Here is a 26,594-nt window from a genome sequence, read left to right as displayed (position 1 = left end):
CGCTTTTGGTCTTTTCTCCTCTTATCCTTCTGTCAAGCCACATTTTTCGCTTTGTTCCGCATTTTAAATTTCTTGATTTTTTTTTCTTCCTTTTTCTCTATCTTGTACGAGGATTAACATTGTAAAACTAGATAAACCCTTCCACTTAGATGTTATTGATAGCCTAGTTTTTAAAACAATCTATATTCTTGCTATTAGGAATACACAACATCACCATCACCACATCAAGAGCTACTAAAACTAAACCACTTTCACAGTCACTGCCTAGGCAACCATGTAAATAAGAACCCAAGTTGATTATTCATACAACTCCAAAGTAATTTCACACCAAAGTCTATTGATCTATCCTCATGCTACATTAGCACAATGCCTCACCCTCTTAAGGTCCCACCAATTATCCAAGGTTGTCAAAAGTTCTACGACCCCATTATAAGGGGTGTAAATCCCATTTCATGTGAGATGAGGTCTATGCAATTGGATGGTCAAAACATGACCAACCATGTGCATCCAGTCTATATATTAGATAGAGCCATCAATTGTGTAACAACTTGACACACATCACATTGAGTTTCAAGGATATTGAGTTATAAAGGTACTCCATTCTTGTGTTGTTAGCATATCCTAGCCAACTAGCAATGTCTTTAAAAACGGCATCTTGATCATATCAACCTACCACATTTGCAAATAAAGCAATCTCAATTCTCATATATTTTATTGCATATTCTCTTTTTTTACTTTGATTTCATTCATTTACACCATGTAATTTTGCATCCCACAAAAATGGTTCACGAAAAACATTTCAAACAATAAATGCAAGCACCTTTACCTTAAATTTAGAGGAACTTCCTAATCAAATGGTGGCCTTTTTGTATCTAAGATTTCTTTTTAGTTCAAAGTTGTATTGTTTTATCAAATCTTGAATTTTCAATGGCAATTTTCAAGTCACTTATGCATTATACTTTGGTTCTACTTGAATATTCACCCACGTATTATTGATCATTACGCAAAATTTTACTCAATCATAGATGTATATGAACTTATTAGTGATGATTCACAGCAACACTCCAAAGAGAGAGAGAGAGAGAGAGAGAGAGAGAGAGAGAGAGTGTGTGTGTGTGTGTGTGTGTGTGTGTGTGTGGTCTATAAGAAATCTTCATACAGAGTGACTAAATTGTAGCAAATGAAGAGAGGAGTTTTTCCATTCTATTACACATGTAGTCATAATGAAATTGTAGCTAATTGTGAGAAAGAGACACACACACATAGAGACTTGGAGACCTATAGTACTTACAACTAGAGGGACATAGAAATCTTTCTTGCAACCAAAGGGAGTCAAAGAGGGATTTTCCTAAGGGGTACCCTAAATGTACCCCATGTACAAAAAGAGAAGGAAAGATAGCCTACACAGGAGAAGAAGATGAATATATTGCACAAAGAGAGAAGAATAAGACGTGGTGCTACTCCTTAATAGCACCTCCATGAAGACAATGTTGATGGTGGCTACCTCCAAAATAGAGGGTGAGAAGAACTCAAAGAAGAACCCACTAAGACTCGAGCACTTAAGGCTACAATAGTGGAGGACACTTCACCACCGAACATGCACTACGTGCAATGAGTGATTGAACAGTATATTGCATACGTTGTCATTTAAATGGGTAAAACATAGTTGTTGGGCGATAGCACCTTTGGATTGCTCACCAAGATTCATTACAAGTTATCCTTATTATGATGGATCCATTTCATAAAAGTATTATACACTCCACAGTACATAAGTCTTTATTTCATGCATCCCAAAGGACCCACATTAGGTTCCTTGACTTCATGTTTCTTTGCACAATATGTACATAAAGCAAAAAGTGTTGCTTTATCTATGAATGAATTCAACACCAATCTATTCATCTAATTTCAGACTACCACAAGGGGTTTGAATCAATGTAATATGCAGCCATTGGGGTGAAATCAAAGTTTAGTATCAATTTCAATTAGGGTCACCCTCTCGATTCTAGCAACAATTGTCATAACTATGAATAAAATGTGACTTTCCTTATAGCTCTTAAGATTCACCCACTCATTCTCCCTCCTCTTAGCAACCCTGTGATCTACATCCTTATGCCAGCACACAATGCAAATGATGATCATGGCATCTACCACCCTGTATGTAACCCCTTTAACCTAATAATCATAGTCCACACTTCAAGGTCCAGTTCCAAATTGTGTTCCCATTTGAACGTGCTTCCTCAATGAACTAGCTACTACAACCTTACCGGCTACAACCTTACACTCTGGATTTCATCTACTACTTTAGAGTCCACTTTGCTCCACTCAACAACTTGTTTACAGTTTTGAAACTAATTATGGAAGAACCGATTGGCTCAGCAAGTGCTTGTAGCAGATGGCACCTTCAGAGGAACCTCAAAACTGTGCACTCACAATTAAGAACAGTAAAGCAAAGGTAGAAAGCATATATACATGGCCGTAGGTGATGAACCACTGATTATTACATTTTACAAAGCATGATCTGGCCATGTGATAAGCCACAAAGTAAATGCCAGCTGGCTGTTATGAAATTCATTCCAAGAGTGATGGACAGACTGCAGCCAGGTTAGGAGGTGAACCGTTGGCCTATAATCATGCTACATATCATGTGCTTGGCAATGTTTAATAAACATGTGTGATACTAGAAAACATGATACTGCCATATCTATCTAATGTACAACTTTTGCTTTTAGCTTCTCAGTTTAAACCCGAGTCTGCTAGGGCCACAGTAAGATAGATAAGGTAATTTGGTAACCAAGATTTGCTCACCCCACCTGAAACCCCACAATGCTGAATCTGATAAAAGAAAAGTTCTACTCCAATGGTGTTTCACTTACTGGCAACAGTAGAAACACTCAATCTCTTTTATCAACTGCCTGCAGATCAAACTGTCAGAGATGATGGCTGACCAAGCATAAAGGAATGACATGTAAAAAGCTGTGACATTCATCAAAGTCTTTGCATACCTTAATTGTTGGTGGCCTGCTCCCAGGAAACATAACTAGAAGTAACTCCCGTCTAACTCTGGACGCACTTTGAGCAGTGACTCCCGTCTAACTCTCAAAAACCTGCAAGAAACCCATTCTCTCTCTCTCTCTCTCTCTCTCTCTCTCTCTCTCTCTCTCTATATATATATATATATATATATATATATATATATATATATATATATATATATATATATATATATATATATATATATATATGTGTGTGTGTGTGTGTGTGTGTGTGTGTGTGTGTGTGTGTGTAGAGTTAGACCGCAGCATTGCAGAAGTGCATACATGGGCCGAGTGGAAAGATAAATGCACAGAGAGAGAGAGAAAGAGAGAGTTCAGAAATTGAGAATGCCAAAGACTAAGAATCTGGAAGGATATGTACAAGAGGGCTAATGTGACAATGTCACTCGACCAGGGCCTCTCTCTAAATCTACAGATCAGATACAATGATGGTGACCGCGAGTGCTAGGCAGAGCATAAATAGGTAGCAACAGAAGGAAATTGATCACGTTGGCTAGCAGATCTGGCTGACTGGCTGCTACATGGCTGTCTGCCTGCCTGGCTGACCTGCTGACTGCCCATGGCTGTCCATCTGCCCACTGCCCGTCCATGAGCTGACCTCTAAAACTCCCTCTTCGATCCTAGATGCTGCATGAGGCTTAGGTATCGGCCAGATTGTCATCTACCTTACAGTATTGCACAGCGACATTGGCATCCAAGATCTTCTCTTGAATGAAATGGTACTAGATCTTAATGTGCTTTGTCTCTATGTGAAACACCAGGTTCATTGCGATGGCTATGCAACACTCACCAAAGTGGCATGGCTTTGAGGACAGCCAAACTCTTCCAGCAATCTCCAAAGCCACACAACCTCGCATGTGGTAAGTGGATGCTGATCTATATTCAGCTTCCATAGAAGGTAGGGCCATTGTCATTTGCTTCTTGCTACTCTAAGAGAGAGCACCTGCACCAAGTAAGAAGCAATAGGTGCACATCTCTACTTAGTACTAGTATCAGCATCTTGGGACATTGGATCATCGATTGGAAATTATAGCCCATGAATACCCATCAAGTGGCCTTAGAATCCATCTTATCACACTCCTTGCCCAAGTTGTAGACATACGTGCCATACCCAAAGGCCCTGAAATAAGATACATTAGCCTTACAACCTCTACTCCACAAAACTTGGGTCACCTTCCAATGCTACTGCATAGTCCTTGCCATCTTCACTAGGGTCATGTTCTTTCACTCCAAGACTCCATTCTCATATGAGGTTTTGGTATTATCAAATTCATAATGAAGCCCTCACTCCACACAAAAGCGAGTCATTTCTTTGGAGGTGAATTCCGGCTCTGACTACTTTCAACTTCCTCCCAAATTGGTTTTCTCAAAGATACGCCCGTCTCAAAGATCAAGAAGACTTGTGACTTCAACTTCAAAAAGTAGGTGCTAGTCAGCCTACTATAATGATCCCTGAGAAAACTGAGTAAGGAAATACTTTAGAACCCTGTGATTACTCTGACTAAATCGGCTGCCATACAAATAATGGTGCCACTTCTTTATCACATGAAGAATAGCCAACATCTCTTGGTCAGATATTCATAGCCATTTTCTTAATTGTAAGCAAGCAACTCTCAAAGGTAATAACTCCATGCTCCTCTAGCAATACAACCCCTATGCCACGGCCACTCGCATCATACTGTATAGTAAACGCTCTAGAGAATTCTGGGCATACCAAAATAGGAGCAGAAGTAAAAAGTTCCTTTAACTAATTGAAACTGGAATCTGTAAGTGCATCCCAAAAGAAGGCTTCCTTCTTCAACCTGTAAATCAAAGGAGCTGCTACAGTGGCATAATGCTTAATGAGCCTACGATAGAATGACAATACACCAAGAAATCCTCTAAGTCCAATAGTAGTGATAGGTGTTAGCCAATCTCTAACACACTGCACCTTCTTAAGACATCCTGTATCACTTTTTCACTAACAATATAGACTAAGTACTCCATCTTTGTTTGCATAAAGAACACTTCTTTGTCAAAGAGTCTGTGATACCACAATATATCAAAAACCTTCCTCATATGTAACAAATAATCCTCTAGTGTCTTGCTGTAAACTACTATGACATTGAAAAAAACCAAGGATAAACTAAAAGAGGAAAGGTTGTAAAATCTTATTCATCAAACTCTGGAAGGTCGCTGGAGCATTGCTTAACCTCAAATGGATTCCCCAAGAAATGGTATAATCCACGATCAGTCCTAAAGGCTGTTTTAGCTTCATCACCCTCTTGCATACGCATTTAATGATATCTTAATCTCAAGTTAATTTTGATAAAAAAGCTAACCTCCTTGAGATCATCAGGCAAATCATCTACTCAAGGAATCGGATACATGTTCTTCACTGTGATCTTGTTTAAATCCCTATGGTCAATACACATCCTAAAGGATCCATTTTTTTTCTTTACTAAGAAGACCGGAGAAGCATACGGTAAAAAACTAGACTCAATGAAACCCATCTCTAGAAGCTCCTTAATTTGCTTAGCGACTTCTTTGCGCTCACATTTAAACAATCTGTAAGGTGGCTTATTGACTAGCTTTGAATGTGGCTCCAAATCTGTAGGGTGATCCATTGCTCTCTTGGGAGATAATGAAGTAGATACTTCAAACAAATCCTAGAACTCCTCACGCAGAGCTTTCAAAGCTAGATGCAAAACTGAATTCTTGGACTAACTCTCAATCTCTTTATTCAGATGTAAAATAAAAATCTAAGAGTGTAATTTATACTCTTCCTTGAGTTGCTTTATCATGATAACCTGAAAATCAGATTTACTAGGGATTCTCTGTAGATAGATAGACTGCCCATCAATGGCAAACTCCATGTATAACTATGAGGAATCTATAGCAATCTTCCCTAAGGTCATCAACCAATCACACAACATCTATGGGTCCCATTTTCAAAGTAAGCAAATACACCTTCACTTCAAAATTTTCAACCAATTGTATGGGAACCTATGGACACATTTGAGTACTAATCTCTTATTCACCATTAGCTACCTCTATTCTTATTGGCTGGTGCAAATCAGTAGGGAAAACGATATAACCAGTTTACCATTGACTTATTCACAAAACTATGCATACTGTCACTATTTATCAAGATAAACACATCCTTCCCATGTATGGTACCCTTCATATAAATTGTATTAGGAATCTTAAAACCTACCCAAGCATCCATGGAAATAGAACAAAGGGTAGCGGCAACAATAGGTAAATCTATCCCACCAATAGTTAAATCTATCCCACCAGGATCAAAGGGAACATGCCCATCAAGATCAAATGAAAATCCATCAGAAATCTCATAAGACTGATCTAGATCAAGATTCTCGGGGAGGTGAAATTTTGGGATGTTTCAATCTTTCTAGTAACATTTGATTAAGATATTAATCAAATGTGCAAGTTGTTTAGCACATGTAATACACAGGGCAACTTATTTCATGGTAACAGGCCAAGGATCCCAAGGATGTAGTGGATGTCCAAGGCAGAAGTTATAACAAGTTATGTCTTAACAGGTACTAGATGGTACTCAAAATCAGATTTGGGCCTAGACCAATTTATTCGCTACTAATGTCAATGGTGACATTAGCGATTAGGAATTAATTAATTAATTAATGCACGTCTAAGGGTTAATAATTGCTCAAGGATACTTGGAAAACAAATTGCCCTAGCCAATTTAACTATTGGCTAGTGAAATTTTTTTAAGCACTATGATAATTACTAAATTAATTTTTAAATAAGCTTAAAAATGCTAAAAAATGGGATTAGAAAGCTGCCACTTGGCAAAACTTGCCCATGCAAGTAAAAAAACGTTTTTAGGGGTTGATAGAAGTCTATTCCATCCATTGTGAGAGAGAAGGTGTCATGAGAACATATATTTTTGAAACCTCACTTAACATATTAATTTTTAACCACATGGTTAAATAAATGTTGCACATGTGAGGTGTAACTAGGGTTAGAGTAAATTTACGAGCTTAAAACCTTAGGAAATCACGAGATGTCAAAGATAAAAGTTGCAGTAAGTTATGTCGCACACATACTTTGTGATATTTGATACTAGTTGTTGGCCTAGGTCATTCATCTGGCCATAAGTATCAGTTGGTGACACTAGAGAAGTGGCATTTAATGGTACCTACCACCAATCTGAAAAGATGGCGTAGAGACACTCGCGAATGGAATTTGCTTAGTCAATTTAATTATTGGCCAGTCAAATTATTTTCCAAGGCACGGAAATAACTATTATATTAATTTTTAGTATTTAAAGTCTGAAAATAAATATTAAATTATGAATAATGTTGGAAAAACCATTTGAAAAGACTGCCACTTGTCAAAAATATCCATGCAAGACTAAAAAACGTCTTTAGAGACTGGAGAGAGATATTTAAGTGGATTCAGCTTGCAAGAGAGAGAGAGAGGAGATGTTGCTGGTCCGATATGCACCCATTGGAAAAACTTCTGAGGCAGCCAAGGGCAAGAGAAGACCAATCAACAACAAGTGGCAGCATCTATAGGCTATTGAGATAGGGCAGCAACAATAAATGACTAATTTTTTTCAATTCTTTGCATCTACAAGCTGTTGAGACAATGTAGTAGCAGTAAATGACAGATTTTCTTTAGTTCTTCGCGAAGAAAGTCTGAATTTTATCTCTCCTTAGCAGTCTCTCTCATCTCCCAACCTTTCTACAGCCTTGCTCCAAAGATTATAGCATTGAGATCACCAAAGGCTGAAAATTTTCAGATTTCTCTGTTTTAAACCCTAATCTGCAACAGAAATCAGGGTTTAGCAGTAACCTCGAAAAGCGTGCCAGAAATTGAAAGGCCCAAGACTTGGATTCAACAGGGCTGAAGCTGTTTTTGGTCAAATTCAAGTGGAGGGACCAGCAAATCAATGAATTTGGGGCATTTTCAATCTCCATCAAAGCGAGTGGAGATGATTGGCTACCGGAAACAAGGAGCAAATCAGATTGAAGACTTGCTAGTCATTTTGGACAGCAAGGGAAGTTGGAATACCGAAAGGGATTAGCAAAATCCCATTGTACATCACCTTCTTCAATTAAGTTAAATAAATACTGAAAGGGACATCAGTTTTGGGGCCAACAGGGTATCCAATGTCCAAAATTATTAAGTAAAGTGTGTGTTTCAGTTTTGAGAATTTTTTAATTGTTGTACATAGTGCTTAATCAGGTTATTTACCACCCTATCCGAGGAGAAAGACTGGTTTCAAAAGGAGGCTGTTAGAAAGCAAGGAGATATTGCTAATGTGATTTGCAGTAACCGTGGATCAATCCTACAACAAGTAACAACAATTTGGAGCCCTCTAGGAGCAAGTGACGGCAGTCCAAGGTCCTTCTGGTGCAAATAACAACATACAAGAGGAGACAACAATTTTTCTTGTGGTCCTAAGCTATAGGTGATAGCTTTCATGGGGCCAATATGCTATCCAATATCCAAGATCGTATGGTAAAGTATGTATTTTCAATTTATGTGAATTTTATGCTTGTTGTAATTAGTGCTTAATCGGATTATTTACCACCCTATCTAAGGAGAAAGGCTAATTACTGAGATACCATCAATTCCCTCAAATTTTTAGGCTCGAGGCACCTAATTCAAGATTAAAAGCTTTACTCTACTGTTGAAATTGTATTTAACTAAGCATTACAGCAAAAATTTCTTCAGATAGTGAGATGAGATCAAGCAAAGATGATACCTTTCAATCTGAAAATTCACAAAGTGTTGGGAAAAATGCAATGTCTAATCTTGGACAAGCGGCACAACATGGAAAGCAAGCTCATAATGTTGGTTTAGACCAAAATGTGGGTCCTTCTAGGTCTCTTGCAGTTGATGATCAACAAGAGAAAGAGGAATTTGATGACCAATTTAAATATCAACTGAGGACAGCAGCTGAAATGTTTATGCAATTGGCAAATTGATCCTTAGTTTGTGCGCTCTTTGAACCCCTTAAAGGAAGGCAGCAAAGCCAACACGAGGAAGTTGTCTTCAAGCGCTTCGGTACATCAAGATGCACCAAAGGAAGAACCAATACAGCAGCATGCTGTTTCAAATGTGGGCATTGAGCATAAGAAAATTGTGCCATTGGAGCAATTGATGCATATACAAGGCCAACTTGGAAGTACCAATCCAATGCTTTTGGGACAGCAGGGCATGCATGCAATGATGGGGCAGCCAAGGTACTTTGGTGGTGGCACTAGTTTCCATACTATAGTGAGCTTGGAACTGCGTACGAGAATGTATAGCACAACTCCTTATGATATGCAGAAACCAATGTGTGGTGTGCAAGCCCTAGCGTATCCTAAGTATGGCTAGTAATATGCATAACCCCATGTATAGCAATATTGGTATGCTGTTGGGGCACAAAGTAGCAAGTTTGGCAATGCATATATACAGTCCACTATGTTTGGGACTCGTGGTATTAATGTTAGTCGTGCAAATTCTTCGTATTGTGTTGGTCATGAGGAAAAATGCTACAAGTAATACATGCAACGTATGAAAAAATGTATCTTGTTATGGCTGGTAGTGTGCAAATTTCTATGCACAGTCAAATTGCAATGGTCCAAAGTATGCAAACAAAAATGTTTCCTAATGCATCTGGTGCTCCTAGCATGTCAAGTACACATGAGGGGCTAGTCAACTGGATACAATGGTGCATATTAGTTAAGTTGGAATTGTAACAGTGTGAAAGTATAAAGCATCGCAACGCTTAAGGGGAAGAAAGGCCTACAACCTAGTGGACGTTTGAGGCAACTAAAGTTAGAGGTAAAGTTTCCATATGCTTCTTGGTAAAGCTTCGGCATTGTTTAAGTCATAGATGCAAAGTAAATGGACTATCCTCGATTGTTGCAACTTTGCCGAGATGCCTTTCAATTAGAGCCAACTTTAGTTTGCACTCAGTCAGGTTCAACAAAGCAGGGGTCTGGAGTATTGCCTAATGCTCAAGGGAAAGGTAGCACTTTCACTCTGCCAGTTATGGACACCTCTTGTATATAGTGGATCTTGGATGTATTCAGCATATATCCAAGGTACTGTGCTGACATTATGTTTGCCATGAGGTCACTACTCAGTGTATTAGTCATTGTGAGATGCATGCAAATGAGTATGGTTGTTACCGCAGCTCTAAAACTATACTTTTACATTAGTTTGGAATCAATTCATGATCAATTGGGTCCTCAAGAAGCTCTATCAAAATATAATGTATAAACCAAGTGTATTGATGTAATCTATCATGGCAATCAACCTAGTGAGCTTTTGCCTCAATTTTGAGACAAAAACTCTGATCAGTTTCACCTCTGTTTTTGATCGGTTTGAGAACTATTTATGGCCACTTTTGGAATCAGTTTTGCATCAGTTTTTTATGTAGTTACTGATTAGTTTTTGCAATCAGTTTGTGACCAATTCTTAGATTAGAAAGTGATCAATTTATGGTCAGTTCATATTTGATTTTCAATGGTTTACAGCTACCTCCATGGATAGCAGCATGTGAGTAAATGCCATTGAGAGTTTCAGCCATGGTTTATGTTGAAAATATGCTTTACTATGATTCTGAAGTCAAAACAATTAAAAAACATGACTTATGGATGTATCCAATGGGTTTCTAGCAACATTTCCGAATTGTTTTTCATGTTTATGTCATGTTTATGCTAGCTGAAATTTTTCAACAAGGTTTAGGGCATGGTTAGACAACAGTGACTAATGTTGTGACTGTGATATCTTATGGAAATTTCAATGCAGTATGCCTTTCCTTTGGCATAATACAATGCAATCGAGAACGATTGCAGCGTTTTCAAGGGGGAGGTCTGTTGCAGGGACGTGAATTTTTAAGATGCTCTAATCTTACTGATAACATTTTATTAAGATATCAATCAAATGTGCAAGGTTGTTTAGCACATGTGATGCATATGGCAGTTATTTCATGGTAACAGGCCAAGAACCCCAAGGATGCAGTAGGTGTCAAAGACAAAAGTTGTAATAAGTTATGCATGACAAGTACTACTGTTAACAGATTAGTCAGCTCAGGTGTGAGTCTGTGCTGCAAAGGCTGTGGGCTTTTTGTAATATTTTTCTGGCATTTTCTAGTGCCCTTTTTAGGGCTAGGGAGCATTTAATGTTGGCCAACCAGCAGACTATATTTATTGCTCCCCCCATTTTATGCCTATATATTGTTGGGGCTCCTCCTCCTCTTCTGTACTTCAGCCATCATTTGTGGATTCTTCTAAGGAGAGAGGAGCCGGTGCCAGGGTGCCCACACAACCAGTGACTCACTGTTGTATGTTGCTGTCTCATGTTCGATATAGATTCCATTTCCCAAGCATACATCTGAGTTCTCATCTGTATTTGTGTTTATTCATTCTTTCTTTCTCTTGTCTTGTGTTTCACCAGTTTATTTCAGTATGTTGTTTATGCTTCCATTGCTGCACCACTTCTGACAAGGTATCAAAGCTCAGGATTTGTGTTTCTACTGTGTTTTCTTGCTGATTTCAAGACTATTTTTCCTCAAGCAGCTGCTGCTCCAATCAGGCACCAGTTTTGCTTGCGTTTTTTACTGATGTCAGCATCTGTACAGCCTACGCATCCATTTCAGCCTGCGTTTTGGTATTTTTGCATCTCCTCCTAGCTGGGCGCTTACATCATCAGGCCGTTTTTGCTGTTTTTGACTGATTTCTTGACTTTTTACAGCAGTTTTTGTCTTATTTTGATCAAATTTTGGGTTATACTACAGGTGAACTCTTGCTTTTTGCAGTCTGTGCTCGTGGTTTGGCAGTGTTCCCTCTCCAAATCCCTTCTTTTCTCTACTTCTTTTCTAAATCCTCTGCAAATGGCTCCTCCATGCACATCCACTGATGACAAGCTCCATGGACCTGATTATTACACATGGAGTGCGGTGATGAAGGCTTGGTTTATTTAGAAGCGGTTATGGTACGTGGTTAATAGAGATGTGGCATGTCCTCGACAACCTTCTCCTGTTCCCTTTGCTTTTAATGAAGACAACCATGAGGAGGCTGTGCTTACATGGGATTCGAATGATGCCCATGCTTATTCGGCATTACTTCAATGTATTTCCAAAGAAGTCCTACTGGCGGTCATCTCCTGTACGACAGCTTCAGACGTATGGTCGAAGTTACAGTTGATGTACGAGGCTCCTTCCATAGTGAGGGATGTTACTCTCTATGTTCAGCTCCAGCAACTGAAGTTTGAATCCAAAGATACGATTTAATCCTTCCTACTTCACGTTACCCAACTCCAGGACTAGCTTCGCACTATGCAGTATGCCCTATCAAAGGCACACCTTGTTGGTACAACACTCCACAAGCTTCCTCAGGAATTTGCGGAGTGGCAAATGCTTTACAGGCGCAATCATCTACGACTCTTATCAGTTTTCTTCACATATCCTCCATGCTACTTGAGCATGAGGCTACTTTACAACTACAGGGGAGGCTTTCGTCACATTATGGAGATTCAAGTGAGGCTCTTGCAGCTCCAGAGAGGGGTTCAAAGATGAAGAAGTCGAAGGCCCAGTGTTACCACCATGGTAAGAAAGGTCATTTAAGGAAGAACTGCAAAGAGTTAGCGGCTTCCCGAAAGAAAAAGAGCAAAAGACGAAGCGAGATGCGGACTCCTCGGACGAGTCATCATCTGCCTTAGATTCCGATTCCGATCCTCCAGCCAAGGCGAAATCAAAGGCGCGGAAGGAATCCTCTTCTTCGGATCGTGGGAAGGGCTTAGTGGCCCCTTCCTCAGCTGCTTTCTGGTGGTGGTGATGCGGACATCCCTCACGACTCTCCAGCGCCAGAGAGGGAGTGTGAGAGGGTGGTGAGATGGGGTAGCCGTGCCTCATCTATATGTCTATACATATGCACAGTATCCAGAGAGGGACATCCTTGACGCATCGATCGAAGTCTGGCAGGTACATACCCTGGAGCTAGGATTGACATTCAAGTTCATGATGGGCTGGTTACTTGACAAAGAACGGGAGGCTTTTGTCTGGAGCCCACATGAGAGGACACTTTGGTGGTTTTGGCCGAATGCAGGGATTCCATGGTCACATATTCAGAGACATGTTTGGAAAATTGGTCTTGTATGTCCTACGTGACATAGGTGACATAACACAAAGAGCTGCTATGATTCTTCTCTATTTTCCGATGGTGTTGTTCTGCTCGACATCGACGTCAGATACTCTCGGAGGCATCTTGGTGGTGGGCTGGCCACTCACTACTTGGATATCCATGGTTCTTCTAGTGGTTCTATATTGTCTAGTTTATGATACCCCATCATTGTACTATTATATTGTATCAGATCACCCCTGATCTGAGAGAGGGTATTAGCAAATTAGTCAGCTCAGATGTGAGTGTGTGCTGCAGAGGCTGTGGCCTTTTTGTAGTATTTTTTCTGGCATTTTCTCGTGCTCTTTTTAGGGCTGGGGAGCATTTAATGATCGCCGACCAGCATTAAATGCTGAATGACTCCATTTATTGCTCCCCCCATTTTATGCCTATATATTGTTGGGGCTCCTTCTCCTCTTCTGTACTTCACCCATCATGTGTGGATTCTTCTAGGGAGAGAGGAGCCGGTGCTAGGGTGCCCACACAGCCAGTGACTCACTGTTGTATGCTACTGTCTCATGTTTAATATGGATTCCGTTTCCCAAGCATACATCTGAGTTCTCATCTGTATTTGTGTTTATTCATTCTTTCTTTCTATTGTCTTGTGTTTCAACAATTTATTTCAGCATGTTGTTTATGCTTCCATTGTTGCACCACTTCTGATAACTAGGTGGTACTCGGTGTCAAATTTAGGACCTAGACCAATTATTGGCCACTAATGTCAGTGGTGACATTCATGACTAGGCATTAATTAATTAATTAATACCGGTCTAAGGGCTAGTAATTGTTGGGTGTAAAGGCTCTTTTTCGCTCTCCCGTGTAAATATTGCTTTACACACGTAAACTCACCCTAGCGGGTGTAAGTGTAGCATACCCTAAGTATAAATACATTCTTTCATTCTTTATGTGTACCACACTCGTACACACCTATCTGTCGACTCACTCTCACTCTATTCACTGTTCAATTCTAGGTCATTGAGCACCTCGATTAATGTGTCTGCTCTCTGCTCTCTCTCTATCTGCTTCCGCTTCAACTCTACAAACTCGTATCAGAGCCAATGGCTCACACAAGCAGGCAATCGTGACCGGTAGTCGCTGCTGACAGTCCAATCGCCACTATTGAGACCAACACGCTCCAGCTGTATTAACGTCTGTTGCAGGCGTAATTCATTGGCGATCAACGAGAGGTCAGTCCACGACTTCACGACTGATTAAGCGGGCGTTGTGGAGCTTCAAGTCAGGGCAACAGTCGTGACTGACTGTTCACAACGGGGGACTGCTGCGAGACGAGCGACTGTTGCACGATGGGTGACAGGTGCCGACAGGTCATGCAGATGCACGAACAACGGGCAAGTCAACGACACTTTTTTTTCCTTTAAATTTTTCACTTTGTTTTATACTTCTCTCTACCAGGTGTTTACACGAGCAAGCACAGAGCACGAGTTTGTGCAAATCTGCTCCTGGAAATTTGGGGCTTTCTTAGATTTGGTGCCAGACACATGTGTCAGTGACTCTTGATCCATAAATTGCAAACATTGAGTGCACGGGTCTCAAAAATTTTGGGGATTTTTAGATGCAAGGGAAATTTTTACTTGTTTGAGCCAATTTCTTGGAAATTGTGCACTCTTTCACCCCAAATTTTGGAGCTTTTGCAAAATCCATGAAATTTCTGCAATACTGGCCTGTACTTGATGCTCTGGAAGATGTATTGATGCAATTGGAGCAAATTCACTGCATAAATTTTGGGGCTTTTCACATTGGTGATGTATTTTGAATCGATTTGAGACTGGACAATGAAATTTGTAGCAAATTCACTGCTGAGTGAGAGTCTTTTGAGTTTTGGATGCTTCAAATGTTGAAAAAGGGCAGCTTCTCTTGGTACATGTATTGTTGAATACACACTATGCAGTGAAACAATGGTAAATACAACATTTGGGTCATTGCATTAGGGAATTTTGGTGATGTATTACTGAAGTGGAAGCTGTCTTTAATGCAAATGTATCAGTTTTGATTCATGTATATGTTGTAATCAGTACTTGAGACTGAAATTGCAGCTAAACATATGCTTCTTGAACACCTTGGAAGTACAAGAGTATATACTTCTTACAATTCAGCAACCTTGCTATTGGTTGAAAGCATCCGGCCCTTTATTGCAATTGTGTAATCAGTACTTGAGACTGAAATTGCAACTAAACATCTGCTTCTTGGACACCTTGAAAGTACAAGAGTGTGTACTTGCAGTTACAATTCAGCAGCCTTGCTATTGGTTGAAAGCATTCAGCTCTTTATTGCAGTTGTGTATTGCTGAAGATGGCTGGCATTGCATCTACATCTAACACAAAGAATCTCTTTGATATTTGTAAATTCGATGGCAATGGTTTTGATCTTTGGAAAGATCATATGCAAGGTATACTCTTTCTAAAGGATTGTGATGATGCTTTAGTAGAACATAAGCATGTTGCTTTGTCAGATGAGGATTGGGCTAAGATGAATAAAAAAGCTATTACTTACATTAAAATGGCCGTCACAGATGATATCCTAGTTGATATAAAGGGGCTTGATACTGCCTATGTAGTTTGGGAGAAACTCAAGGCTACTTATGAGAATACAACTCATGTCAATCAGATACATCTCATGCGTAAGTTGGTCAACTTGAAGCTTGATGAGTCCAAGCCTGCCTCAAAGCATTTGAATGCTTTCACTGGTATTCTGAGTTAGTTATAGGATGCAAGTTTGCCAGCTTTTGATCCTAAATTGAGGGCTATCTTCTTGCTCATGACCTTGCTCGATTCATCGGAAGCATTGGTTGTGTCATTGAGCAATAACCCCAACTTGACATTTGATGGTGTGCGTGGTTCTACTCTAAATGAAGAGATTAGACGCAAGGCAAGTGCGTGTCAACTTGAAGCTTGATGAGTCCAAGCTTGCCTCAGAGCATTTGAATGCTTTCACTGGTATTTTAAGTCAGTTATAGGATGCAAATTTGCCAACTTTTGATCCTAAATTGAGGACTATCTTCTTGCTCATTACCTTGCTCGATTCATGGGAAGCATTGGTTGTGTCATTGAGCAATAACCCCAACTTGACATTTGATGGTGTGTGTGATTCTACTCTAAATGAAGAGATTAGACGTAAGGCAAGTGGGAAAAACAGTGGATCAGCCTACAATGTAAAAGGAAGAACTGAAAAAAGATATAATGCTGCAAATAAAAACAAAAATTGCAGCAAAAGCAAGGAATAACAACAAGATGTAACTTGTTATCAATGTGTCGCAAAGGGCATAAAAAGCCTGATTGCAGGTACTTTAAAAAGGAACAAGAACACAAGAAACAGCTAATGCAAAAGGCAAAAAGAATGACAAGGATGGCACCTCTATCCCTAAAGAGACAAAAAAAGCAAATGTGGTATCTAGTGTTGTTATTGAGGAAATAGAATATGATAAAGATGTTGATTTGTTGATTGCATTTCCGATCTGCTTGCTATGACAGTGGAGGACATATATATCACTAAAACAGATGTGATAGATACTTTGTTGTCAACTCATGATGGTTTGTCACAATCATGGATTGTTGGCAGCGGTGCTTCTTTTCAAGTAACTCCATCTCTGGAGTGTTTTTCTACTTATACAGAAGGTAACCTTAGAAAAGTCTACCTTGGCAACAATCATGCATGTGATATTGAAGGAATGGGCACCATACGCTTGGCTCTAGAAAATGGTCAAGAATTGATTCTTCAAGATGTTAGGTATGTATCTGGTATCAAGAAGAGCTTGCTTTCTGTTGGACAGCTAGACAACAAAGGTTACTTCACTACTTTTGATGGTGGCATGTGAAAAATACAAAAAGGATCTATGCTAGTTACTAGAGGTGGTAAAAAGGGGACTCTGTATTATCTCTACTACAAGGCACTTCCTAGAAAGTTTGTTGCAATTACTGAAGTACAGTCACACATGGAGTTATGGCACAAGCGTCTTGGACACATGAGCCAAAAGGTTTTGCAAGCACTTTTTTCACTTAGAAGAGTTCATGTGAAAAACTCAAAGCTTGACTTTTGTGATGATTGTGTTCTTAATAAACATGTAAAGAGTCCATACTCTCATGGAGCCTCTAGGAAGGCATGTATCTTGGATTTAGTCCATTCTGATGTTTGCACCATGCCAATAAAAACTCATAGTGGTTTCCGTTATTTTGTGTATTTTATTGATGACCATTCTAGGAAGCTATCAGTCTACTTGCTTAAGCAGAAAAGTGAGACATTGGATGTTTTTAAAAGATTTTATGCATTGGTTAATATTCAAAAGGGCTTAAAGTTAAAATGCATAAGAACAGATAATAGGGGATAGTATGTATCTAAAGAATTCAATAAGTTTTGTGATGTCAATGGGATTAAACAAGAGCTTACAGCTCCTTACAATCCATCATCTAATGGTATAGCTAAGCCAATGAATCACACGTTATGTGAGAAGATTTGGTGCATGTTGTCCACAGCTAACCTCTCGCAACCGTTTTGGGGAGAGGCACTTAAAACCACGATGCATATTTGCAACCGATCTCCACAAAGTGCACTTGAAAGTGGCATCCTTGAAGAGGTTTGGTCTGGCAAACCTGCTTCATATGACCACTTCAAGGGTCTTTGGCTGCGAATGCTATGTACATGTACCTATTGATGGTAGAACCAAACTTGACATGAAATCTCAGAGACATCTTCACGAGTTATGGAGATGAAGGTAAAATGGGCTATAGAGTTTGGATTCCAAGCATGAAAAAGATGCTACGTAGCCAGGATGTGGTATTTAATGAGTCAATTAGCCATCAGCCACCACTGAAAATTCACCTCCTTTTGATGCTGATTATGACAATCAGCGTATCATTATTGAGCCACATGAAAATGGGCAGCAAGGGGATGCTGAACATCAGCTTGAGCACCAAAATCAACATGCTAAAAAAGAATTACAACAGCCTGAAATTGTATTACAGCAACCTGAACATGTAGTTCAGCAGCCAAACAATGAGGTCATTGGCATTCCCTTGGATGTGGATCCATTACTAGCTAACACAAATCATTGGGTAAGAAAGTCTACACGTGTCAGAAGACCTATACAAAGATTTGATCCTTCTTTGGATTGCATTTTGCTCACAGATGAAGATGAGCCTCTTACGTATAAAGAGGCCTTATCATGTGAATTAAAGAAAAAGTGGAAGCTAGCTATGCAGGAAGAAATGAAATCACTATATCAATATGATACTTGGGATTTGGTTACATTGCCCAAGGATAGGAAAGTCATTCATAATAAATGGATCTATAAAATCAAATGTGTGAATGGCAAACCCAAAAACAAAGCCAGACTTGTGGCTAAGGGCTATACACAAAAGGAGGACATTGATTTTCAGGAAGTGTTTTCTCTTATTGTTAAAATGACCACTCTTCGAGTGTTATTTGCCATTGTAGCATCTATGGATCTTGAACTTGATCAGATGGATGTTAGAACTGCATTTCTACATGGTGATCTCGAAGAAAAGTTGTACATAAAACAGCCCGAAGACTTTGTTATACAAGGAAAGGAGCATTTGGTATGTAAACTTAAGAGAAGCTTGTATGGTTTGAAACAGGCTCCTAGACAATGGTATAAAAAGTTTTATGTCTTCATGCTTTCACATGGATTTAAAAGGAGTAGTGCAAATCACTGCTTATATATTAAGAAGACTGATGATGGAAGCCTTATTATACTTATGCTTTATATGGATGATATACTTATTGCTAGTAAGCATAAAAGCCAAATTAATGCACTTAAAAGATAGCTGAATTCAACCTTTTCCATTAAGGATTTGGGTGCAGCTGAACATATTTTGGGCGTGTGTGTAACACAAGATAGAGAGCAATAGCTCTTATTTCACAAGAAAAGTACATCAGCAAAGTACTTGATCGTTTTTCTATGGCTGATGCTAAGCCTCTTGGTGTACCTTTTCCACCTTATCTTAAGCTTAGCAAAGCAGATTGCCCAAAAGATAATAAGGCAGCCAATACTATGAAGGGTGTTCCTTATGCTTCAACTTGTGGTTCACTCATGTATGCTATGGTTGCCACTACACCTGACATTGCTTATGCAATGGGAGTTGTAAGCAGATTCATGTCAAATCCTAGCAAAGCACATAGGAAAGCAATGAAATGTATCTTACGATACCTTAAGGGCACACAGAGAAAATGTATTTGCTATGGTAAGGATACGTTATATCTACATGGGTATTGTGATGTAGACATGGCAAGTGACTTGGATACTCGCAAATCTACTAGCGAGTACATCTTTACCTTGACTGGCGGGGCGGTTTCTTGGTGCTCTAGATTGCAAAAAATAGTAGCACTCTCTATCACTAAGGCTGAATATATTTCAGCCACTAAAGCTTCAAAAGAAGCAGTTTGGCTTGGTAGTTTGGTCAAGGATTTTGGGCTGCCCACCAAAACACATGTACTTAGATGTGATAGCTAGAGCGTTGTATGCCTGGCTAAGAATGCCATGTTTCATGCACATACCAAACATATTGATGTTCAATATCATTTTATCAGACACATTCTGGATGATGGTCTAGTCACCCTAACTAAGATCAAATCACAGGATAACCCTGCAAATGTTCTCACTAAAAGTCTTGCAAAGGCTCAACATGAGCATTGCATTAGACTTGTGGGAGTTGGTTAAAGGTTCACTTAGGACCTTTAAGTGGAAGGTTGTTGGGTGTAGAAGCCCTTTTTCGCTCTCCCCTGTATATATTACTTCACACATGTGACTCACCCTAGCGGGCGTAAGTGTACCGTACCCTAAGTATAAATACATTCTTTCATTCTTTGTGTGTACCACACTCGTACACACCTATCCGTTGACTCACTCTAACTCTATCTCATTGTTCAACACTGTTCAATTCTAAATCATTAAGCACCTCAATTAATGCGTCTGCTCTCTGCTCTCTCTCTATCTGCTTCCACTCAACTCTACAGTACCTGCTTAGGGATACTTGGCCAATTTAATCATTGGTTGGTGAAATTAATTTTTTAAGCACTAAAATAATAAGGTGAATAATGCTGAAAATTGGGATTAGAAGGCTACCACTTGGCAAAACTTGCCCATGTAAGTGGGAAAAACGTTTTTTGGAAGCTGATGGAAGTATATCCCAACCATTGTGAGAGAGAAGGAGGCTATTAGAGAGCAAGGAGAGGTTGTTAATGTGATTTGCAACCACAAGAGATCAGTCCTACAGCATGTGACAGTAGTTTGGAGCCCTCCAAAAGTAGGTGACACCAGCCCAAGATCCTAGTGCAAATAACAGTATAGAAGAGGGGGTAGCAATCTTTCTCGTGGTTCTAAGCTGTAGGTGACAGCTTCCATAGCTGTTTGAGCAAGGCATCAGTGGCTTTTCAGTCTTTCTCGCAATGAAACTCTCAAATTTCTCTCTCTACAGTATTCTCTCTCATCCCTCAACCATCTCTCAAGTTATCTCAGCATTTTCCAACCATTTAAGCCATCAAAGGAAGAGATTTCAATCAATCTCTACTGTAAACCCTAATTTACAGCAAAAATTAGGGTTTGGACAGCCGCTCAAGATGCGTGCTCAAATTTAAGAGCCTAAGACTTGAATTCCAATAGCTAAAATTCAAGAATTTTAAGGAGATTCAAATGGTCAACCAGCCAATATTAAATTTGGGACGAAATGTCTTTTAAGGAGCGAGGTGAAGGTCAAATCCCCAAGCATACCAAGGGGCAAATTCGTTTGAAGGCTTGCTGGACAATTTTGATAGCAAGAGGCACTTGGATTAGCAGAGCAGATCATAGGATCTCAATTGTACTCCATCCATTTGCAATGGATAGTAAAGAAATACTATAAGGGGTACCACTTTTGGGACCAACAGAGTGTCCAATGTCCAAGATTGTATGGTAAAGTGTGTATTTTTAATTTATGTGAATTTTATGCTTGTTGTAATTAGTACTTAATCAAGTTATTTACTACCCTATCCAAGGAGAAAGGCTGGTTTCACATCATGATCTTTAAATTGAGCTTGGACACTCATAGTTGGTTCTTCAATGACCTCTTCATCCACATTCTCATGTACTATCATATTATAATTCTTGGCTTTGACATTCTTTTCACCACATTGGAAACATAGACCCTTCTCTTTGCGCTCTCTAAAAAGATCCATAGGTATGAACTAGCCATTGTTTATTGAATTATTTTTGGGTCTATTATCACCTTACTTAGGCTCTACTTTATGGCTAATTGCTGACTTTGAAGCGCCTTACTGTCTTGAAGCATTGAAAGTAGAATGTGCAGGGACTTTGGGACTACTAAATGAAGTATTGGACCCTCCATAATTGCCACCAAACTTGCCGTATTTACCAACAGCCCTTTGTTGTCCAAAAGAAGCCTACATAGGAATATCTTTCCTATACTTATGGGCATACCTCTCTGCTAGCTCAATAGCCTCGAATAGTGTAGCGGGTTTCTTGGCCATAACATCAACTGACAAATTAGGCTCCAAACGATAAATGTATTTATACAACTTTGCATCATCACTTATACTCTCTACATACATGGTAAGCTTCAAGAATCAGTTGGTATACTCTCCAACTGATAGGCTTCTTTGTTCCAACTATTACAATCTTCTAGCCAACTTTTCTTTCTCAATGGAAGAGATGAATACTTAATCAATCTTAGCTTTAAATTCCTCCCAACTAACAACCTGATGGTTTTCTTTCTTTATGTATCCATACCATGTAGGAGTAAAGCCCTCAAGGTGAAGTGTAGCAAAATGAATTTTTTGGTCATTTGATCAAGGAAAAATGTCAGAAAAAGATTGTAGCTTCGAAGTCCACTCCTTCAAATCAGCCAGAATTCCCTCTCAACAAAATCTTGATGTCCATTAGTTACTTGGGGCTACGTATCCATATAATTGCCAATGCAATTTGAAATATTAGAGGCACTTCTATGATAATTGGCTTCAAATCTGCATTGAGGAATAGGTGGCTCATTTCTAGCTCCTAGAAAAGGATTTGACCCATTAATACTTTAAAAATAAGCTCATCAATCCTAAAATAAGTCTCCCCAATCTCATAAGTGGTATGTGATATACCCTTCTTCCCAATAATACCTAGCTAAGGGTTATTATTTGACGGCTGAAAGGATTGTTTGTCTCTACTCTCTATGTCTGTCATTTGTGCTGCCACAAGCATAGAGATTTAAGTATTAAGTTTTTTCTAATGAATCTCTAGTAGAAGAATCAAACTTCTCCAAGGAATCCTTCACAGAGTGGGCCATCTGCTCTATGGCTTCCTTGGTTTGAATATTGGATTAAACCATCTCTTCAACCACTTAACCCACTTTAGAGACTAACTTCATATGTCTCATAGAATGCCTAGTCTCATGGTTACAAAGAGTCGCATTGAGACTACTATGTGCGCCATATTCTTGAGATTCTTCCTTATCATGATAAGCCTTAGGTATTACCTCACATGCTTCCTTCATTTGTTGCTGAACATTTTCATTAGCTGTCACGAGGACGTAAAAATTTGATGCTTTGCTTATGTTTAATTGACATTTGATTCAAGGATTAATCAATGTGCAATTAAAAGATACACGTGTTGCACATGTGAGCTGCAAGCTACTTTCTCACAGTTGAAGACCGAAGGACCCTGTGAAAAAGATGGGTGTCAAAGGCAAAAGTTGTAACAAGTTACACTTGTTAGATTCTAGGTGAATTTTGGTGTCAGTTTGCCCCTAGGACCATTAATTGGCCATTAAGTGTCAGTAGTGACACTAGGGACTAGGCATTAATTAATGGATTAATGCTTGTCCAAGGGTCAATTAATGCATGGGACCACTTTGGGTTGCAAATGGCCTAGCCAATTAATTTTTGGATGGGCAAGGTCAATTTTCTGGGCATGGATTAAGGGCTGAATTAATTTTCAGAATTAATTAATTCTAAAAATTAATTAAATGGCTGGAAATTGCTAAAAATGGATTAAGAAAGCTGCCACTTGGCAAAACTTTCCCATGCAAGTGGGGGAAAGGCTAAATAGGGCTGAAGGGAGAGGGAAATCTCGTTTTTTCATTTTTGGAGCTGTTGGAAAGAGGTGTTGGACTGTTGCTGCCAGCTTTTAGGGCCAGTTCCCAGCCATTGGAGACCATTTTGGTGATGGAGATTGCATATTCTTGACTTTGGGAAGCTGACAATTGCCGCTGATGCACTTTCTCCTGAAGATCACAGTCTCTGATACTCCTATTGTTGTTGGTGCATCCGTTTGGGGCTGGTACAGCAGGACAGCAGCTGATTTTGATCAGTTCTTCACGACAAATCTTAAAATTTTCTCTCTCTAGAGCATTCTCTCATCTCCTTCAGCCTATGCTTAGCCATTCTCAGAAATTCTCAGCCATTCGGAGGAGATCTCAACCATTTTTGGTGGGCTGATCTGTAATTTCTGCAGTTAACCCTAATTCACTGCAGAAATTAGGGTTTAGCAACCACCTTGGGATCCATGCCAGAGATTGAAGGCTCAAGGGACTGAAATCAACTGTTGATAATTGAAGGTTATCAAGGGATTTCAGGAGCCAGCCCATCCCGAATTGATTTGGGGCAGCATTTGGCCAGCCAAAGGTCAAATTGGAGAAGAAGTCCTGGGTAAAACAAGGGGCAAATGACCTAAAAGGCTTGCCGGACATCTCTGACAGCAAGAGCAATTGGTTAGCAGGAGGAGATTGAAGAATCTTAAGTTGTACTCCTTCCAATTGAATGAAAGCTAAAGAAATACCGCAAGGGGCGCCAATTTTGGGGCCAACAGGGTACTGTCCAAGAATGTTATGGTAAAGTGTGTATTTCATTTTATGTGCATCTATTTATTGCTGTAATTAACTCTTAAATCAGGTTATCACCACCCATTCCAAGAAGGAAGGTTGGTTTCATTAGCCTTGTTCTTTCCTTTGTTTCCAACCATTTTTGCTCAATGTTAGAATGAAGTCTATCACCAAAATGGCTATAACTCCCGACATCCACATTTTTCCTCAATGGGAGTATCAACATGGCAAGAGCATTCTATTTAAGCAAACGGGGATGAGATGGATAACTAAAAAATTCTTTCAGCGGTGATGTGCAAAGATTTGATCGATGAAAATAGAATCAAGAAATGGAAGTTGGCTAAGGGTCTCGCCACACTAATTGCAAGTACTTATCCTTTAAAATATTTCTTTCTTGGGTACAAGAGAATCACACAATCAAATCAAGGTTATGCATCAAGAAATTGTAAATGGTAATCATGATTAAAGAGGACTGAAATGAATGCTGAAATTCAAGTAATAGGTTCTAATTATTGAAGAGAAGCACTAATCTCTGATCTATTAATCAATTTAGAGACTTAATTGATCAAGAATCTCCCATCAACAAGTGGGAAATCTCCAAAGATTAAGAAAGTGAAATACCTCTACTAAACTTGAAGAAGATGATTGATTCACTTGGAATCAAGCTTCAGTCCACTAGTTGAAGAGATTGCCCAAAATCAATGTAAGAGCTTCATGCTTCCAAGAATCCAATTAATTCAACCCGGACATGCTTGAAGGCCAATAAATCCTTGAAAAATCAAGGCCTTGAGTAATCTTGAAACACTTAAATACCAAAGATTTAAGATCTCTGACCAAAGCCCCAAAATATGACTCCCTTATGCACTCCAAGAAACTCAATATGCTTAAAGCTTTCCAATATCTTCAAACTTAAAGCCAATCTTGCTTGCAAATGATAGTGGAAAAGTATTAGAAATCGATAAGAGCCAAATTGAAGAAACTGGAGCTTCAAACCTATGACTATGGCTGCCCTGCTGGTTTTTACATTTTTTTAACGAGGATGAAGATCATAGACTCAAATCTTGTGAAGGCTTATTGTAATGGCACCCAAATGAGTGTTCCAAGGTTGCTAGACCAGCATAGAGAAGATAGGAGGCAATTAAGGCACCAAATCTGAGCAAGATGATGAGCGAAAAATGCACCAAAAATCACAGTCCTACTTTTGGAGTCTTCAACCTGATCAATACCTTCAAACCAGTACTCTACTTGCTGCTCTAGAAGAGTAGAACCTTAGCCCCATAGTTAGAAGAAGAGATATGATCATTGAGAAGCAAGGAGGGTTTCTTGGCAGCCACTATGGAAGCTTTGACCAAAAGCTTGAAAAAAGAGGAAAGAGAAAGCATGTTTAAAAAGTAATTGGACTTCTAACCCTAGCTAACTCTATTTTTCCCGCCTTTTACCATTTTACCTCCAAATTTGCATGTTTCTTGTGCACGACCTACCATTTGATCCATGATGCCTCCAACTTTGCCTTCATGTACTCCAGTTAGCTCTGACTAAGCTGTCCTTGGTCTCCTTGGTCTTTGCACCTATCCATTTTCAAGCTGGCACCCTGTCCTTGAGTAACCAGAATGTAGCTAGTCTGTAAAGAAAATCTAGAGAAAGATTGAGCCAAATGAATCAAAGGCCAATGCTCTGATAGCACTTGTCGAGAAGAGGATTGAGAGGTGAGAGAAAGGAGAGCAAAAGAGAGAGAATGAGTAACGAGGAGAAAGAAAGACTAGAAAGATAGAAAAGAAGAGAAGCTAACACCTATCCTTTACTAACCAAAATGTAGCTAGTCTGTAAAGAAAATCTAGAGAAAGATTGAACCAAATGGATCAAAGACCAATGCTCTGATACCACTTGTCAAGAAGAGGGCTGAGAGGTGAGAGAAAGGAGAGCAGAAGAGAGAGAATAAGTAACGAGGAGAGAGAAAGACTAGAAAGATAGGAAAGAAGAGAAAGAAGCCCTAAAAGCTATGAGCAAGGAGGTAGAATGAGAGACAATAATTGTATTATCCTTAATATATGTCAAAAATTACATATCTCACACCTTTTATACCTATGCCAATGTAACAAGGTATTATCAATAATCTCTCACTAAAAACATGCCTTCCCAACTTCTCACACGTCTGCTACCGTCCGGCGCTCGATTCCAACCTTCGTCTCCACCTGTGATCTATCCCCTGCATCCTAGAGTTGTTGCATACACATTGGAGTTGTGGTCTACACTCAAAACTTTGCATTTGTTGGTGATGTCATCATCTAGAACTATCACCATCAGTCTGACACTATCACCATCATCGAAAACCTTGCGTTTGCTGAGTTTCTCTCTCCTCCAGCTGTCAGCTACTCTTCTTGCTTAGTCATCAACTATTTTCAATTGTCGCCTAATTTTTCTCTCTCCTCAAGTACTTGTGTTTTTCATCTTTCTCTTTCCTCACTACCAATCTATACAAGATCCAGTCACTCTGGCTGTGTTTGCTAGTGTTCGATACACGGAGGCTGCCTTGTTGCATTTTGCGATCCATTTCGGAGTACGACACA

General features: G+C 39.4%; 1 protein-coding gene across 3 annotated transcripts in view; it reads right to left on the bottom strand.

Annotated features, from left to right (window-relative positions):
- Nucleotides 1–2,432: 2,432 nt before the first annotated feature.
- The window catches only part of LOC148015450 (fructose-bisphosphate aldolase-lysine N-methyltransferase, chloroplastic-like), a 59,327-nt gene continuing 35,165 nt past the window's right edge, over nucleotides 2,433–26,594 (bottom strand). Inside the window, exons 7-8 of one of the 3 annotated variants that reach the window (XM_087665271.1) lie at nucleotides 3,003–3,104; nucleotides 2,433–2,924 (exon numbers count right to left, since the gene is read on the bottom strand). In XM_087665271.1, the coding sequence (XP_087521397.1) occupies nucleotides 3,090–3,104 (15 nt within the window). In that variant the 3' untranslated portion in view covers nucleotides 2,433–2,924; nucleotides 3,003–3,089. The remainder of the gene's footprint in view (nucleotides 2,925–3,002; nucleotides 3,105–26,594) is intronic. The other 2 variants (XM_087665272.1, XM_087665270.1) reach the window with 2 other exon arrangements.

Source organism: Lygodium microphyllum, chromosome 24, assembly GCF_053477565.2.
Source record: "Lygodium microphyllum isolate KBCC chromosome 24, Lygodium_microphyllum_v1.1.10, whole genome shotgun sequence".
Lineage (NCBI taxonomy): Eukaryota > Viridiplantae > Streptophyta > Polypodiopsida > Schizaeales > Lygodiaceae > Lygodium > Lygodium microphyllum.
The sequence above is the reverse complement of the archived record's forward strand: the minus strand, read 5'-3'. Positions and strand labels throughout refer to the sequence as shown.